We start from the raw sequence: 19,629 nt of genomic DNA on the forward strand, positions 1-19,629 counted from the left end.
GCAAAGCAGTAATGGGCACAGATTCTGTAACTTTGACAGATACTGAGCCAACACTCCACTGCAAAACAGTTATTTTAGTATTTCAGTCATCCATGACTTAATAGATGCTTCTTAATTTTTATTTATGTTGGGGAATTTGTGATTGAAGAGAGACATGTGCAGTATTTCATTTTTTATCTCAATAAGTCAGTCATTCTGGAATACAATCAGTTTAGCAGTGAAGCAAATTTTAATTTTTTAATTTCCTTTTGCTTGAGAAAACTACTCTGCAGAATTTGCTAGCAAGAACTGTGAAAATTACTTATATGGAAGACTTCTGTCTTGAGGCTAAACCGGTTACACTGACCTTTCACATCTTACCTACTATACATTCTTTATATGTGAAAATAAAATAACATGTGGAATGACTCCTGCTTTTTCCAACACCTGGAACTGTGCAGTACCATATAAAGCATGGAAATTATCCAATATATAATATTCTGATGACATAAGACTATAGCCCCAAAATTACAGTGAAACAATAGGTCTGTACAGGTTGCCTTGCTTTTCTACACTCAAGTGAAGATGGCTCCTTACTTGCCTGAAAAAGTTAACTGCATAAAATTAATCTCTTTAATATATCTCTTGCTCTATATGCAGGTGTAAGGACATCTTTCAACCAAGGCTGCTAACTTTATACCTCAAAAGAATCTCTCACTCAGAAACCAAAAGGACAAATATCTTTGTGTCAAAGTGTCAAGTCAAAACACACATCAAAAAACAGATGTTAAAATACATTTTCTAACCAGCTATGGTTGAAGTACAGATATTTTTAATATATATTTAATAGGATTCTAAAATTCATATTTTTAACTTGCTGACAATATGACATAATAAAGTGTCTCAAATACAAGATGTATGTGTGGCATTAGGAATGGAGGAATTTATCCTGTGACCCCTTCGGCAATCAAAAGCACCAAATGGATTTCATGGAGAATTTTCAACTGAATTATCTAAGGCCATACTATCAGGCTAGGAAAGGCATTTTCCATAAATTAATGACTTAATTCAGTTTTCACATTTGCTTTCTGTTTCACTTACTTTAAAAGAAAACCCTGAGGTTAGCAATACTGCAGTACAATGCAAAGCCATGCTGGCTTGTAAGAGGGTTGTGTTCAAGGATAACTCCACCATTGAACTCAATTGCAAGAGCAGGTCCTTGCAATGAAAGGGACTAAGGAAGGAAGCATAGAGCAGGAGCTTTCACCGTATTAGAAGACAAGAAGGAAGAGGTGCAGTCAGGATAAAGACATTACAGCAATTAGTCATTGAAATGCAGTGTTAAGCTTTCCTGTAGTTTTAATGTGTATGCTTACATTCAGATACTGTGTTGAGAGACCAAATAATGAATTGATCTTATGACAGAGTCAAAGCATGGGTATAAAGAAATAGTAATACCAAACCAAGCCATTACATGAGAAAACAAATCTAAATATTTCTGTTAATGCCCTGCAAGCCAATGTATAAGTTCCTGTTCCCTGTATGTTCTATGCAGAAGCAAGGCAGGAAGAAGGAAAAGGTAGCTAAAAAAAGCAGATGGGTGGACAGGACGGAAGCAATAAACAGAGAGAGAGAGAGACTGCTCTAATAGGGGAAATACTATGAAAATTAATTGGCAGATAGAAAATGGAGGCCTGAGAAACAAAGTTGAGCAGCTATATGGGATGTACAAAGGTAATTGACACAGCGGATTCTTGAGGGACATGTGGGGTTATTGGTTGTTTCCTTGGTTTACAGCAGCCCTTCATACCTGGACGCCAGAAATATTGAAGAACACCATCTGTAGTGTCCAACTAATCCTTCATTGACTGAAAACAAAACCAAGAATTTCATTAACTAAGGAGCATTTCTGATTACAGAAAAAGAAAGCTGCAAAGGGGATGAATTGAATCAAAACTTAGATTTAAAGTTCAACATGGTATAATTGCAGTATTAATTTTTTTGCCGTATAACACTAAAGCTGCAACACAGTGATTTCCTTGTTTGAGTCTTGATTAAAGGCACAGTACAAAATAATTAACTAGAACTTCTGCTATGAGCTCAGGACAGAAGATCCCCTTTCAGTTTTGTTTATATATTATGGCAAACAAAGAAATAGTAATAATAAAAAAGAAAATAAAAATAAAGGGAAAAGCTTCTTAGTATATTACATGACCTTACTGAATATTCAGATGTATTAAACCTTTTTGTACTGCCTATATTTGAATGCAACAATCACCTAAATATATGAAAAAGTAAAGAACAGTACAATGTATGTTAAATCAAATATTACTACAGGCTAATCTATGCCTGAGCTAAATCCAGAAAGCCACAGCAAAGCCTGAGAAAGAGGTGGACCTAAACTACACACACGACAGACCTTCCTTGTGTCCCAGAAATATTACTAAGCTATTACACAGGCTTTTGCTCATCGGAGAAAGAGGAAATGAAAAGGGAACATCTGCGATATCTAAAGTATTCTAAAGGGAATATGCGGGAAGGATGTTTCAAAGCTATTTGAGCTAGTGTCAGACAGGAATAGGACATACAAAACCTGTTGAAGAACATTAAACTACGTACTAACAGAGTTTACCTTATGAAATAATTATTAAGGCATGTGAGAAATACATATACAGTTCTGAAAATTATTAAGCGACTGGGAAGAAGCAAGAATCAAGCTCAGTGGATGCCGCTTGGTCTAAACTGTTTTTTTTCCCTGATGTTAGAGTGTTTGCTCACAATAAAACAGTTAAGATAAAACTATTGCTTTGAAAGACCTTGTAGCACCTAACTGAAAGCACTTACTTGTTGAAATCAGTGGTAATCTCTTTATGCAGGTATTACATTGCCATCTAGTGTATGCAGTATTGTAAACCCAGGGAAACAGACTTGCATAAAGCAGCTGAACTTTCTCCTTAGCTGGCTTTCCTCAGTGCATTTTATCTTGCAGAAAGACAAATTTCCTCCAGGTTACTCAATCTCAAGGAACATACAACTGGTGTTACAAGCAATTCAGCACCATAAAAAAAGCACTACTCTAGAAGCAGCCACTCTGCTGAATCGCAGTGTGTGCATTCAGTGCATACATCCACTGAAAGTTTTAAGAATGTCAACCATTCTCATGCAGCAAAGGGTGCTTTGGATTCAGTGGTCTTTCCCTGGAGGCAACAGTCTTCACCCCCAACAGTAACATAACCACCCTGCTCTGGAGTGACACAGTGTTGAGGAGAAGTGAGCTATCCCAGTCTTTCTCACAACGCTTTCTGTAACTAATTAAACTGTGATCAAGAAATGGAAAGTGGCTAAGCTGCATCAACAAGCCCCTGGATGGCAAGGAGGCACAGTCTACACTGCACTGGCAAAAGACTGGATTGCTCCACGCAGGAGCCACGGGATGCTCCCACTTTGTTCTTCCAATTCTGTTCAAAGGGGACAGGTTTGGGAGACCGAGGTTTCCCACAAGCACACCACCCTATCTGGACTGCTAGCAGTACACCCTTGAGTACTATATTTCCCTGTATTATATGTTAAAAGTCTCCACATTCACTAGCTGTGAACATTGCTAGAGGCACAGCACACCTAAGTTAAGAACGGGAGACATTTGAATGCTTGTAAAAGTGGAGCTTGGCCATTTTGAAGTCTTGCAACACCAAGTGCTGAGTAATGCCCCACCATGCATTTGAACACAGGCCTCAATCCAGTTTAAGAACTTGAGCTTTTAAACCAAGACCTCGAAGAGCATGTTTCTCCAATCTTTATGGTAAGATTCATCTTTTCTGGAAGAGTTCTTTCAAAACACAGACAGGCCCAGATCTAGAATAGAAAGCTTAGAAGATACTGAAGGCTACAAAGGAACAAGTAAATGCACTAGCACTATATCAGAGAGGCCTTGGCCAGTAGGTTCACAGGGAGGCCACTCTGGCACTTAGGACTCCCACCTTCCCACCCAGTCCTTGTTTGGGCTCCAGGGTGCTGCAGTAAATGCTGAGGGAAAATTAAAAACCATGGTTTTCACACTCACCCCATCTGCCAGTTCATCTGGGAGAGAAACACGGTCTCTATTGCAAAGAAAAAAAGAACAAGAAAGAATCTTTACTGTGATTAGAAAGAGAAGCAGTATCTCAAAAACACGCCTCTGCTTTCAAAATCTAACTTCCTAGTTATGGAATCAAAGAAGCTCCATTAAGCCCCAACATCAGTTACAAATACCATGTTTTACAAGAACTAGCTACAGCTGTTCTTTTCAGTACCTCATCATTTTAACAATATATCAAGGGCCTAATTCTAAGTGTAACCAGCAGATTTTACCTTCTTTTTGCTAGCTCTTCGGGCTTGAATTAATGGTTCTTCTTGTTAACGCATTTGCTTACTTTACTGGTCTTACCATATGATATATTGCACAGGGTGTAATAACAATAAATGTATTTAATAGCCTGTAGCCTTTTGTTTGACCACTACATTACACACTCATATTTCTTACTGCAATTAGTATTCAAAATACACCCTTTATCAAATTCAGTCTTGGTTTGTTACTGACCCACATATATTACTTGCATTGTGCTTCATGATGCAAACATGCATGCAGCCAGCCCATAAACTGCTGAGTTAGGGGAGGAGGCTAGCTTGCACACAAATTAATTTCGGTCTAAAAGAGTGAAGTTAGCAAAAACCCAACTGTTCAAGATAAACAATGTCATTTTAAATGAAACACTGCGCTGCTCTGTCAGCACATCAGAGAGGCCAGTCCCTTCCAACAGGGAGGGAGGTGAAGGACAATTAGGGCTGATAACTTCTCTTGTTAGTGCAGCTGTCGGGCATTACGTCAAGAGAAAAGGTAGCAAGTGTAAATAGAGTTCCAGAGTGGTTATAACTCCATTTTCTCTAGATGTGTTGAACATAAATTCAGCAAGATATTGATACCTGTACCTACCAATTGTGTAAATTTCTATTCTCTTTAATAAGACAGCAACTGAGGCACAAAAGTGAAGTACTTAAATAGCTTGCCAAATTGTTTTTAGTGTAATAATCTACAGATACAGAACTAGTGAGAAATTTTAATACTCCTCTTCTAGCCCCTCCTGTGGACTGTCTCCTTCATTCTATCACTATCTTTAGACTTCTTTCAGCCTTAAAATCACAACTTTTCATAGGCAAATATGACATCATCTAAGTTCAGGCATATCTGTAACCTTTTAGTATGTAGTCACAAAAGGCTGCCATTGGTGGAGCTAGAGCTTGGCACTTTCCCATCACTAAAATAAAAGCGCTTATAAATGATTACCTGATCATCAGCTACATAATTAGTTAATAGAATAAGTGGATGTTTTCTTCAGGGAGCAAGGTATAAAAAGAAGGTAATTCTTTCCATAACAAGTGATAGTATCTGCCTTATTTTTCTAAAGGAATTTTTTTTTTGTTAACCAAATAAAAAAACTGTTCCAAACAAAAGAGATTATATATAACTGGACTCTTTTCTAATGATTTTTTATGGGTTTGGGTTTTTTAAATCCAAACTGGATATAACAAGGTGTTTACATTAAAATTAAGAGGAAAAAGAACTCCTCTGGTTACATGCCTTATAACACAGAGATTTCAGCAGCATCCTCTTAATGAGCCTCGGTTTGTTTGCCAGCCCTAGCAAGGCTATTCAACATTTAAGTTAGCAGCCAGCCTTTCATTTGAACTCTACTAGCATTGGAAAGATATTATTCTAAGGAAGTAAAGGAGGATCAAGAAATATCTGAAGACACTGTCCTACTAATCTCTAAGCTAGGGCAGAAGATGAGGCTTGTACTAAGAGCACTTCTGTCTGCCAGTTTGATGTCAAGCATTAGTAGATGGCTGAAGTCAAACAAGGAGTTTCTGAAGCTGTTCACACCACAAGAAAGTGTTTGCTAATCATATGGCCACACACACTTTTCCACAGTAAATGTATATGGGAAATCATGATTTCTAGCCATTCAGTTACGAAACTGTTTCCCAAAGACTGTAGCCTGTTACTGAGCATTCGCCACAGTGGACGGCAAAAGTTACCACTGAATTTAGCTGTGAGGAATGTATGCCCTTACCTGGAAAAAAAGGATTTTACATACTTGTCCTAAAAAATGACATCTTCCATTTAAGTTTCTGCAGTGCTTTACATTGTTATTGTAATATTTCTTTGTTAATAAAGGAAGCAGTAAAATATTGGAGGCAAATTATAATATAGTGGTGGAATTTCCTAAGGCAGTGTGAGGTTTTTATTCACAAAAGGGGCAGCCATCTCGAATGTAATAACCAGATGTGTACAGAACTCAGTGTTTCCAAATATTTCAGGTATGTGAGGTTTCAGAACATGACATCTTATGCCAAAAACACACACAGGAGAGGAAACAGGTAATTGGGAGGGAAATGCGCAGTAATAGCTCGTGCCAAACTGGCCTTGCTCAGTGTGTGAAAGCTGGGAAAGGGGATCTTTGTGGTAGAAAGAAAAAGGACACAAGGTCATTTTCTGCTCCCAAGGATGGCATTTGTAAACCAGAGTAATTCCACTGAAGTCAATAGTTCTAAATATAGAGTGGAAAACAGACTCTGGCTGTTATCCTCTTTTAAACACAAGAGGAGGTGGAGAGTCAGTTCAGCACATCTTTAAGTCTCCTTCTCTCTAGGGACACCTAGGATAAGGGCCAAACAGGTACCTAAATGGCTGGATTTGCTGATTCACAAAAAAGTGTTGGATTTAAGGGTGATACAGAGGATGGTCACTTCACCAGCCAAAATTTGTTTGTCCCATCTCTCTAACAGAGGATACTATTCAGCAGCAGGGATGGTATGAGTCACAACACACTTCTCACTTGACAGAAATTCAAGGTCAAAACATAATAACGTAGTCTTGGCAGTAATAGGTAGCATAGATGTCCAGATGCTGGTTTAAGTTTTGGACATCAAGTAATAATTAAGGGTATTTAGGGCATTTACATAGTTCTTAATTTTATGCTTAGATTTCCACATGCTTGGAATCCAAGTTTTTTGCAACGTTTTCTTTTTTACCTTTCAAAGCAAGTTTACTAAATACTAAAGACTTTGGGGAAAAAAAGAGCTGTAACAGAAAATGTTTGCACAACTTGATTTTTATCTTTTGGTTATTTTGATCTGCAATTTTCTAAAGGGAAAATATTCTTTGGAAAATGTATGACATGGGGATTTTTTTCCCATTTTAGGCTTCTGAGTGCATTCCAGACACACACACACACAAAAAAAGAAAGAAAAAAAAAAAAAAAAAAAGAGATGAAGCTTATATTTAAGTATTTATTGATTCCTCAGGTAAATAACCATATTGTAGCTGTCTTGTCAGGTTTTGTCCCAGATGGTTGTTTTGTTCTTTTCCCATCCCCTATGTAGAAAGACAGAATATTTGAATAGCTAAAGAAGACTACAGATTTTACTCTATTTTTCTCTACATGGTCATAGCTGAGTCCTCTCTGACATATCTTATTCTGATTCTGCCAGTAGGAAATAATTGAGATGATACATTCCTTGAACTTACAACAGAATGAGAGTTGCAAGACAGTACAGGGAAGGCCTGTCACCTCTACACAGCTTATTCCCATCATGTCTTTTCATGTCCCCTCTCTGCAACCTCATTGTAAGTAAATCATTGTGGACATATACATTACAAAGAGGTGGAAAAGGCATTGTCCGTATAAGCAAAATGAATCTGAGCTATTGACTCAAAAGATTCCAGCAAGTTACTGTTAGGCTGCACACAGCACAGATTCACAGCTGGTACATGCTAGCTTCCCTACAGCAATTCCACTGACAGCCGCTGTGGACATACAGCCTAACTTCAGCACCCTAAAGTTTCAATGCATAGTCATGTTTCATGGTTTCCAATATCATATCTAAAAGAAATATCTGGGAAACATCAAAGGAAAATATACACTGATATTGACACAATCTCAGAAATGGTAATTGTGACTCATGTTAGAGGAATTATTGCTAAGGAGTATTAGTTATTTAGCTGATGACAGGGAAGTGCAGAGAAGAGTAAATCAAACAGAATCCCTTTTTCCATCTTTCCCTCCTCCCTCCCCAGTCTCAATCCCAAAAGGGTAGATTAGATTAGACATCAGGAAGACATTCTTTACTATGAGAATGGTGAGACACTGGCACAGGTTGCCCAGAGAAGCTGTAGATGCCCCATCCCTGGAAGTGTTTAAGGCCAGGTTGGATGGTACTTTGATCAACCTGGTCTAGTGGAAGGTGCCCCTGCCTGTGGCAGTGGGAGGACTGAAACTAGATGATCTTTAAATTCCCTTCCAACCCAAAACATTCGATGATTTCACAATTACTAAGTATGGTTTTAATTCTAAGATTAAGACTACCCAAGTCCTAATTCAAGACTATCAAACAATAAAGCAGTAGATCAAACTATTTGGATGAACAGGTTTTTCATGTGTTGAAATTGATATGGTAGGGATTAGGGTAGGTCAAATGAAGCTATTTCATGCGCCATCCTCTCTTACAGGAAAAATATGCCTTGCAAGGCAAAATGAGAAATAGAATATGAATAAAATGAGGAGATAGTTCTGAAGTCTGAGTCACCTACAGCTGTCTGTAATATGCTAAGAAAAGTGCTGGCCGTTGTGCCCCCCACTAGTTTAGTGAGAGAAAAAACTGTTAATTTATTATTGCCCAACAAACAGAGGTCTGAGATAATCCCTATCATTACTGGTTTACAAAAGACTAAGTAAAGAAAACACTTTAAGTAAAGCATTGACATTCACAGAAGACTAAATATATGTGTACACTTAAATATACATAGATGTATATAGATGTATATATCTATGTATGTGTATGTATATAAATGAAACATTCATAATCTTTGTTCCTCTTTTGTGAATGCTTTTTCATGGTTTGCACAATATCCACCTAAGTATTCATTTCTCTAAAAGAAAGTGCATTTTGTCATGGAGTAGTTCTCTCTAATAAAATAAACTTAACAGAACAAGGAACTGAGAGTAAAAGGAAGCAGACAATGAACTGAACAGCAGTTTATGATCACCTTTCTAGCCTTATGATCGTATGTTTCTCCTCCTTCTTCAAGGAGAAGAATTCCTGAGTGAAGATCTGTCAGGACACGAAGTATAAAGACTACTCATTGCCTTCAACAGTTTTTAACCAAAGGCCCAGAATAACGAGGTTGTTCATTAGAAATGATAAAGCAGTGAGTGTTCTGTGACTCCATGACCTTCTATTACCACCAGCATCTTAGTTTCACCTTTTAGATAATAAATTCTGTCATATTGCGATCTCTTTCACAGTTACTGACCTGGAAATTAGCACCTCCTGCAGTGCACAGGCCATATCAGGACATTAGTATGCATCTCAGGTTTGTTGAACAGAAAAACAGAGGTTATGGAGAAAGAACATTTACAAACTGCTTAAGAGGGGGAGAAAAAAATGCATGGCTTTGACATCCCGTCCCTCCCCTTGGAAGCAGATGGATTTGGGAGAAATGGAGACTTGCAATACAAATAATTTTCTTGGATATCATGGGAGCTGAAGCTGTTGATATTATAAATATCAGGCAAGCCACCAGTCTTTAATTAGTAAATTTTAGGAATAGTGTAATTGCAAGAAAATTGAGAAACATGTAAGACTGATGGAGGAGAGAAAGTCCTTTTAAACATTTTGATTGATCTTAAAATCAAACACATTCCTACAACATTTCAACAGTTCTGTTATATTTGAACATTCAGTTCAGAATCAAAGCTAAAAAATCTCACTTGGCTTCATTCAGAGCACAGATAGTAGGGAATCAACCAAGGCGCAAACATGGAAAAGCAGTACCCAGATATTTTTTATGGCGTACTGATACTGTCCAAGGGATCCAAGCCTGAATTCTCAGAATCCTGTAATTATTGCATCCAAAAATGCTTTTAGATTGATGAAGCAGAAGCTCAAAGGGATGTGTGATTGTTTAAAGCCTCAGGAAACAATTAAACCAGATGGGACTATCAACTGAAAGGGCGTACCCATGAAGAATAACGGATTGGTTCAGCCAGGGAACACAAACAGATTTAAACAGTCTTTCAAAAGGACAACAGCGTTATTTAAAAAAATTAATGTGATGAAAAATCTACTGCACAGCTCTATGAACTATTGCGAAGGTGAATTAGTCTCACTAAGAAAATACTGAACATTAGTTCTGCTTCTGAATTTGCCTAAGTTTCAGCTGCCAACTGTTTGATCTTGTTGAGTCTTTCTGTGGTAGACTGTGAGTTTATGATGTGGCTACATTAATAAAAATTATGAAACTTGTAAAAATGCTTTCAAGTAGAAGTATTAAACCATAAAATATCAAAAATCTAAATTGACATTTTTATAAACGAAAGATTCAAGTGGAAGCAGAATAGTGTGTTTTTCAAAATTTTAATGTTTACCTTTCAAAAGCCCTCTTTTAAAATTATTTTTAGAATCATAGAATCAGCTAGGTTGGAAAAGACCTTTAAGATCACCAAGCCCAATCATTACCCCAGGACTGCCAAGACCACCAATAAAGCATATAACTGAGGGCCTCATCTATACAGTTTTTGAACACTTCCAGGGACAGTGATTCCACCACTTCCCTGTGCAGCCTGTTCCAATGTCTAATCACCCTCTCTGTGAAGAAATTTTTCCTAATATCCCATCTAAACCTCTCCTGGCGCAGCTTGAGGCCATTTCCTCTTATCCTATCGCTTGTTACTTGGGAGAAGAGACCAACCCCTACCTCACTATAACCTCCTTTCAGGTAGTTGTAGAGGCTCCCCTGAGCCTTCTCTTCTCCAGACTAAACAACCCTAGTTCCCTCAGCTGTTCCTCGTAACACTCATTCTCCAGACCCTTCACCAGCTTTGCTGCCCTTTTCTGGACCAGCTCCAGCACCTCAATGTTTTTCTTGTAGTGAGGGGTCCAGAACTGAACACAGGATTTGAGGTGCAGCCTCACCAGTACCCAGTACAGGGGGATGATCACTGCCCTGGCCCTGCTGGCAACACTATTGCTGATACAGGCCAGGATGCTGTTGGCTCATGTTCAGCAGCCATCAACGTCCCCAGGTCCTTTTCTGCTGAGCAGCTTTCCAGCCACTCTTCCTCAAGCCTGTAGCATTGCAGGGGGTTGTTTTGGCCGAAGTGCAGGACTTGGCACTTTGCCTTGTTGAACCTCATACCATTGGCCACAGCCCATTGATCCAGCCTGTCCAGATCCCTCTGCAGGCATCTACCCCAGTTGGCTCACTCAACAGCTGGACCAGGAAGTTATCGTCCACACCCTCCAAGAACCTCCTGGATTGTTTCTTCTCAGCTGTGTTGTACTTCCAGCAGACATCTGGTAGGTTGAAGACCTCCATGAGAAAAAAGGAAAGCAATCACGAAACTTCTCCCAGTTGTTTGGAGAACACTTCACCTGTAGCTTCATCCTGGTTGGGTGGTCTAGAACAGACTCCTACCAGGATATCAACTTGGTTGGCCTTTCTCCTGATCTTCACCCACAAGCATTCAGCCTTCTCACTCACATTGAGTTCAAGGCAGTCAATACACTCCCTGACATACAACACAACCCCACCACCCCTTTTTCCTTGCCTATCCATTCTGAAGAGCCTGTAGCCATCCATTGCAGCACTCCAATCATGTGAATCATTCCACCACTTTTCTGTGATGGTGGTTATGTCATGATTTCCCTGCTGCACCACGGCTTCCAGCTCCTCCTGTTTGTTGCCCATGCTTCAGGCATTGGCATAAATGCATTTAAGTTGCCCTGTGGATCTGGACTTCAATAGTGGCACACTACCCCATGGCTCATGTCTAGTGAGCCTGGGGTTATCCCCTTCCCCCTTTAAACTTAGTTTAAAGCCCTCTTTATAAGCCCTGCCAGCTCCTGGGCTAGAAGCCTTTTCCCCCTTTGGGACAGGTGTACTCCATCTGCTGCCAGCAGGCCTGCTGCAGAATTACCCCCAGAATTCTTGAGCTGACACCAATCATAGAGTCAGGAATTAATTAATGAGGTTTTTCAACCTACAGTGTTCAAAGGCATCTAAGGCATCTAGGAATTTTTATCACAAAAAGCAAATCATTTTGGTACAAAAATATTCACTGCAATTTTATTTCAATATCTTCTACATTAGTAGTTATTGCATTTTTATTTTGGAATACATAGTGTTTTATATTTTTATCTTGGCTTCAATTTTCTTAGATTTAAAATTAAGGTTTTGAGATCAATTAATTTTTAAACAGTCTGTGAACACATCTCCATGTTTAATTGCTTTGCTGAAGCAAAATCCCACTGGTTAAAAAGTTCATTCTTCTGTAACACTTGTTCAAGCGTATTATATGTAATTATTATATTTTTCATTTGGACTTTGTTTTCCTGGCAACTATTTATCTGAGAATTCTTAAAATAACATGCCGGAAACTTCTGTAAACCCACAATCAATAGTACTGAATATTTTTCACGTTAACTTGAATTTATCTTGGCATCTTGTAATACCATCCAGTGTATTGGCAAACAAATATTGAAAGACTTAACTTAGAATGTCCTCCAAATTTTGTTTCTTTTCAGTGGAAATCCCCTGCAAGCTATGTCTAACTTCTGAGACATCACAAAAACGATCAGAAGATTTTGCAGATGTTTAACATCTTGCATATTGCTGCATACGTTAACAGGCATCTGATGCTGAGTCCTGTCAGACATGTGGAAATAAAGAGCTGAAGACAGACACTGTATTTATTTGGAAGCATGTGTGTTATGTCCTGTATTATTAATCTTTCAGTTTCCTGAAGAAGGCACAAGAAAGCATTCCCTTGAGAAGTTTCTTTTGCAAAAGCCCTACTAAAACAGTTAATAAATAAGGGGGTTAGGTCAAAATGCAGTAAAAGATTCGAGTCTGCAGTCTTGAGCGCAGTGCATGAAGGGCATCTGGTGCACCAGACATGAGGAAGGGCAGCCTGCATGCCGAGCCAGCATCCACCGTTGTTGTTCTGACATAGTCACTGGCTACATTGGAGCTGTAAGTTACATCATTTAAAATATTCCTGTAAGCAGCAACTGGACCCCAGGCTTCCCTGGGCTCTTTGGCAAGATGGCTGCCTGGCCCTTCCCACCAGGGGGCATCTTCTTTGCCCTCTGCGGGCACTTAGCCCCATAACACAAGGGTCTGCCCAGAATTCACTTGTCTAATATAGGCATCTAATTTAGACATGATTCATAAAACCAGGAGTCTGTGTTCCCTTTATGGCAAACCGAATAAGTGCCTTCAAGGATTTCTGAGGAATTAAGTACCTAAAATAGCCTAGAGAAGCTGATGTACTTCTTGCCCTGCTCCTTTGCTCACACATACAGTCTTTTATTTGCACTAAGATCTTTCTGAGTCCTGAGTTTTTATACAATAAACATCTGCAAAAACTGCCTCCCAACAGTTTTTATTACATCTGTTAAACCCTAGTAACACCAAGACTGGAGTGAATGCCCCTCATTTGCCACACAGTAATAATAAATGCTGTGCAGCTCAAACCAGTTAGTTGTGTTTCAGTTTGCTCCTGCTCTCAAAGCCTTCTCTGTATTTTATCCAAGACTTCTTTAAACTAAAAAGCATTCCAGCCCCCACAGGAAACACAAAGCAGATATGCTGATGTATGCATATAGAGGATAAATATTACTATCATAATAAACTTTCAAATAAGTTACCCAAATCTGAAGAGGAAAAAAGGTGGTATTAGGTTTACTGTTATTCCTTTTCAGATTTTCTAAAATCGTGGGTCAGAAACCATGTCTCAGACCATGTCTAACCTATGGGATCCAGGAGCACTTCCCAGCCTGCATGTCTTAATGTATGCCTGCCACGGTCTGATGTGAAGCCAGAGGCATAGGCCCAATCCTTCCTCCTATAACACCCAGGGAGGTGTAGCAGCTACCTTCTACATCCATTCGAAGAAACCTAAGCTGCTGGCCAAAAGTAAGCTACTGGTGGGATTCCCATTCTGGAGACCTGAATATTCAGGATACCAGGCCATACCAGAGGACCTGCCTGATAATGCAAGCACAAACTCAGGATCTTTAGATACAAGAAAGCTCTGTAATCCACTCTTGTTGGGTCTTGGCACAAATGATCCTTGAGTTGCTTAGGCTGGGCTGGTTTTTGACACACCCAGAGAGAGAACTGGAAGCAGCCAAGGAAAGCCACATGGGCGGATATTTGGTGAGCTGGAGGGAGGGAAGTCAGACTGTAATTTTGCACTGCTCTTGGCAGCCAACTCCTTTCTTGAATCTTGTCCATATTTTCTGAAACGTTTTTAACTTACCTTTTGTGCAAGAGGTGCTGGAATATGGAGAACGGGTGTTGCTTCTGCACCCTTGGACATGCACCATAGCAGACAGCAGAACCGATGCTCCTCTGAGTCCATGAACTGGAATCTTACATTACTGGATGGTATTGCAACACTGTGAACACCTCTAGTGCTGCCTCCTGCAGTCAAGTGAGAAGTTTCCCTAGCTATGTATTTTGTCTCTAAACTATAGCACTGACCACATCCTCAGTGGGTGAATGTAACAAAAATGGCATCCTGATTTACCCTCCTATCTTCCACTGAGCAGCGGTCCAGAGGCTTAGTGAGCTGTACGTTGCCACTGGTTCAGCTAATCTCCACTATTTCTGCTTTAGGTCTTGCAACGGCTCTTAACAAGTTCCATAACCAGTTCCGCACTTTGTGGAAGTGGACTTCATTTCTTGTTTATTTTGATCTTTCTCCTGAAAAAGATGAAGAACAATTACTGCTAATGCAAAATGAGCAGCCTTGGCACCAGATAGTCCTGTCTACTCAGATTCCAGGCTTAAGGGTCTGATAAAAAAACTCAGTGAAACTAACGGGAATCCTTCCAGAGTAGCATTACCTAAAAGGCATGGACATACTGCACTCCTAGAATCCCATAGGCACATAATCCTATTCATCCTTTTACTACAGAATGATTAACAAAAAGGTCTACAAACTCTACTTATTTCACAATACTAAACTGCTTCCAGTGCATTCCCAGATGTCAAGTTCCCCCTACATTCCCAATGCAGGAGCCAAACTCTTCGGCTTCTGTCTTTTACAGTTTCCACTGACCACAAGGGATGCATGATTACAAAAATGTGTGGTGGCTCAAATGAATATGAAAGTAGGAGAAAGATAACACACCATGAAGTATTAACCATTAATTCAGGGAAAATCTAGCACTGTGATAAACAGTGCTTAATGATGGATGTGTTTAAGTCACTGCTGAAATTTAATGCGTGGGGCTTGAAGAGGCAAAATAAGGAGGGCTGAAGAAAGATCAGCACTGCAAGGCCATTTAACTAAATCAGTATACTCCCATTATCACAGTTAAGTCAAAGTAAACAACGGTTATTTCTGAATATCTCATTTTTATACTGCCTATTCCAATACTTGCTATACTGCTCAAAACCTTAGCCGCTGGAGGCATAGGATTACATCAACTTCCCAGCTGCCATTTTTTTGTCCTCCTAAAGCAAGCTTTAAAAATGGGAACATGAAGCAAACTCACTCAAAATCCTCAAAAGCCAGGGACAAACCAAGCCACTGGGGTTTTTTTATGCCATGGCTTTCAGAAAATCTCCTGAGTGTTTTTGTTTCTGGGTTTAATTACAGAAGTCAGAAATACTGGAACAGAGGCTGTGTCAATGACCAAACTTATGAGTCAAATTAACAAGCAGCAAATCATTCACAACAGATGTTAGCTCTACATAAAGAGAAACATACAGGGGGAATAGAATATCTACAAGGAGACAATCAGAATGAGGAACGAGCTCTTCGCAAGATTCAGGAAGGTAGAAAGCAAGCATTGCAGTGATGTTTCTGGGTCCTGTGTTTCCAGTGCTAACTACAAGTAAGAAACAAAGCACTCCTCCAGTGGAGAAGGTTTACTGAGAAGCTCTAGATGGTTGCTCTAACTTCTAGAAGAGGAGGTCATTAAACTGCTGCTATTCTACAGCCTCTACAGGCCTGAGTCAAACTAATCTCAGATATGGGAATTGTACCTTTTAACTTCAAATTCCAGCTCCTCTAAAACCATCTTTCTCTAAATTCTCTTCCTTTCATGGGATAGTTATTAAGTGTTCCTACTACACCTGTTAGATCAGTTAAACAAAACTCAAAGAAACTTGGTAGCAATTCTTTCCTACCTACCATCTCAGTTTTAATTTACACTTTAATGTATTATCAGCTCAGAAACAGCCAGGGCTATATATGAATTCACATATATTGACATGAACACCAGAACTTAGGAAAAGGGAAATGTAATTCAGACACAGTGATTTTATTTGACTTTGTTATTATAATCCTGACCACTATAGTTATAGGAATGCATAGTACCAAGCATTCCTACACACTGTGTTATCTAGTCCTAAGGACTGATATGGAAAAAGAATAGACTTATAAATGCTGTGGAAAGGAGAGACGTGCAAAAGTGCATGCCCTGTCCCCACCGACCCTGTATGGATGCAGAGCATCTCATTTTTATCCATTACTTTACTTGAAAGCCTGCATGGGAAAAGTGCTCAGAAAGCTGTATACTCCAAAGCTAGTATATCCTGGCACAAAATTAGGGGGCTATGAATGGCTTTCAATGGGATATCAGGACTAATTCCAGTCTCATTTCTCTGTTCAAAACAGCAAATTGGCACACAATGCCTCACTGAAGATGTTTATGGCATACTCTGCAGACATACACAGCCAAAAAGGTCATGTTTTGAACCTGTAAATTACTCACACATTTTTCATTTTAAATAAACCTGTAATTTTATTGTACAATAGTACAGCATGTGCCTTTTTAACCAAAAGCTCAGCATCACACAACATTTTAATCTTCCATTTAAACATACACACTCCTACAACACAGCTCAGTTCAGCTAGGAAAACTACATAATGAATTAATTTATTGAGAGTCCTGGCTACGCTGTTCTTAAGGATGTTTACTTACAGCAAGAACAGTGGCAGTGGTTCTGGTGTTGTAACATTTAATCACTTTAACCTGTTCTCAGCACAGTAATAGCAAGCAGTCATCAAGAGCAAAACAAAAAGATCATTTAGGGGACACCACATTTGATCACAAATGCATGAAACAGTAGACCAGAGGATCTCACACATGTATACAAGTGCAGATTAGAAATCTGTTATGAGATCACTTTGATGTAATGTCTGCACTAACTATGGCGCACAATCCACCACACAGGAAGACTGGATGCATGACAGGCATTTTAACGTGTAGTAATATTGTTTGGATTGAAATTGCTACGTTTGTAAGGGGCAAAGCAGGGCATTCTGTACAAATATACACTTGCTTTATTACATTAGTTTACAGGTCAGAAACACTCCTGTAGCCATTTGCCCACATGACAGCAGTCTCCTGTTACAATTTACTTTTAGATGGTTTGCTTCGATTTTACATGGTTCGGCTGAAAACAGTATTGTTACTTCCAGACACAGAGTGTGGTCTGTGCTATGTGTCTTAGCCTTTCAAATTGTCATAAACACCCGTGCTGGTGTAACTGGGTATCCCTTAAGCACGCTCCTGTCCACGACTAGCCACAAGTTGTTATCAAGACATGTTCAGATAAGATTTTTCATTTGCCACAGGGGTTCCTCATTGCAATGGAGATTTGAATTTCACCACTGCATAACAACTTACTGCATGTGAAGTTCCCCTGAAGTCTGGAGTTAAATATCTACTACCCAAACAAGCTACAGGTCACACAGCAAACTCCTGATCAGAGACAGAAAGTTTGTTCTATTGCTGTTCAATTTATCTCTGTGTGTAAAACTTAAGCCTGTTACTTTAAAGGATCAAGTGATATTTTTATTTCAAATTCTCAGAAAACAGTAATTCAGTAAATTTTTAAATACACAAAGGAGGTAAATTTGGATCCTACTCCTAAACATGTGATTTTTCACTTACGGCAGGAGCATGATAGTGCATTGTTGGTTGGTTCTGAATGCTACTGAACTCCTACAGAATCAACTAAAATAATATGTTAATTAAAACACAGACAGTGATACTAAAGAAACAGAGGAAGGAAATATGTATCAAACATCTGATCTTGAATTAAAACAGACCAGCAATAGCGTGAAAGCTTTCAAACAGATGAGATGTTTAGCTGCTATCAAGTAGCATACCAGCAGTGTTTTCGGGAGAATTATACCAAACTTATACCCACTACGGTTCAGTGTATTCTCTGACTCCACAAATTTCACTCATTTTAGACAACATATTGAAATAAGTTAATTCAAATATACTAAAAAAAAATGGGGGGAAGAGGACCTTTCTAAATTAAAGTTGCTTTTTGTATCATCTTCAAGCATTTTAGAAAAATTTCACCACACTGAAAAAATTTTCACTTATCCATCATGCTTCTAGTTTTAGATAAGACTAATCAGCAGAAGAAACAAACTTGGAAGCAAAATCATTTTTGGCTAAATGCATGTCAGAAGACTTCCAGTTCATTGTCTAAACTGTAATGTTTTGGTAGCTTTCAGTGAAGATATGAACTTTCAGCTGGTTTATCTAGACACCACTGACACATGGAAAGATTGTTGAAAAAGATAGTTATCTAAAACAGACATCACCTGAAGGAATTTTTTTCTTGCTGTAAAACAACCACAAGCAGTATATTAACAAGATGCACAAGCTCTTCTTTGCCCATTCAGAGTTTTTTATTCAGTTAATAAGTAATGAGGAATAACTAAAACCTGATCTTGAAATATAATCAACAGTTTAAGGAATAAAGCTCTGCTCTTTCCTAAATTCATTCCATGCCATCTTTAATAAAAGAGCTTATGCAGATTCCTTCTCCTTACTAAAATTAAGCCAGTATATGTTTCTTACATATTTAAACAGCCCCAACACCAGACACATATGAAATGTTATACTGAATTTTAATCCTTGTAAAACATTATTACACAACACACTTATAAATCTTTTCAATAACACCCATTATAGAACTCAGTAAAGAGCACTTTCTACTACTATGCACTGTCAAATATTTCTGGCAGTATTGGGAATTGACTACAGCATATTTCTTTTTTAAAATCAAGAGTTAACCTACATATTCTGAACTTGCAAATAATACACAAGAGATTGTACTTCCATATAGGCTGAAAAGACATTCACTCTTTTTTTTATTATTTGTATGTAAGAGTAAATTTTCTGTAACAATATGAATTAAAATTAATAGCTTATTTACTAGCTAGGAGGCTAGTAGTTATTTGTAATCATATTAATCAAAAGATAATTGAAAAATTCAAAGTTAATTATTGTGAAGTGCACAAAATCCAGAATATAGGGATTTTTCACAGTACACTATACTAAATCAACATAGAATAGTTAAAAGCTGTAAAGTCAAAATCTTAATTTAAAAATTCAGTGTTTCTGACATCATCTTCCACCATTCCATCAACTCTTCTTTCTCCTCTTCTTTTCTTTCAGACAATGACTCCAGTTCAAAATCAACCTAAGAGAAATAATCAGAAACATTGGTAAGACTTGTAGGAAGAAAGGAGTGTAGGCTTTTAAGAGTCATTTATTATAAGTCATTTA

At 38.5% G+C, this 19,629-nt stretch overlaps 1 protein-coding gene across 1 annotated transcript in view; it reads right to left on the minus strand.

Annotated features, from left to right (window-relative positions):
- Positions 1-16,809: 16,809 nt before the first annotated feature.
- The window catches only part of CPE (carboxypeptidase E), a 59,983-nt gene continuing 57,163 nt past the window's right edge, over positions 16,810-19,629 (minus strand). Inside the window, exon 9 of the mRNA XM_030493455.1 lies at positions 16,810-19,543. Within this exon, the coding sequence (XP_030349315.1) occupies positions 19,445-19,543 (99 nt within the window). The 3' untranslated portion in view covers positions 16,810-19,444. The remainder of the gene's footprint in view (positions 19,544-19,629) is intronic.

This window comes from Strigops habroptila, chromosome 7, assembly GCF_004027225.2.
Source record: "Strigops habroptila isolate Jane chromosome 7, bStrHab1.2.pri, whole genome shotgun sequence".
In the NCBI taxonomy this organism is placed as follows: domain Eukaryota; kingdom Metazoa; phylum Chordata; class Aves; order Psittaciformes; family Psittacidae; genus Strigops; species Strigops habroptila.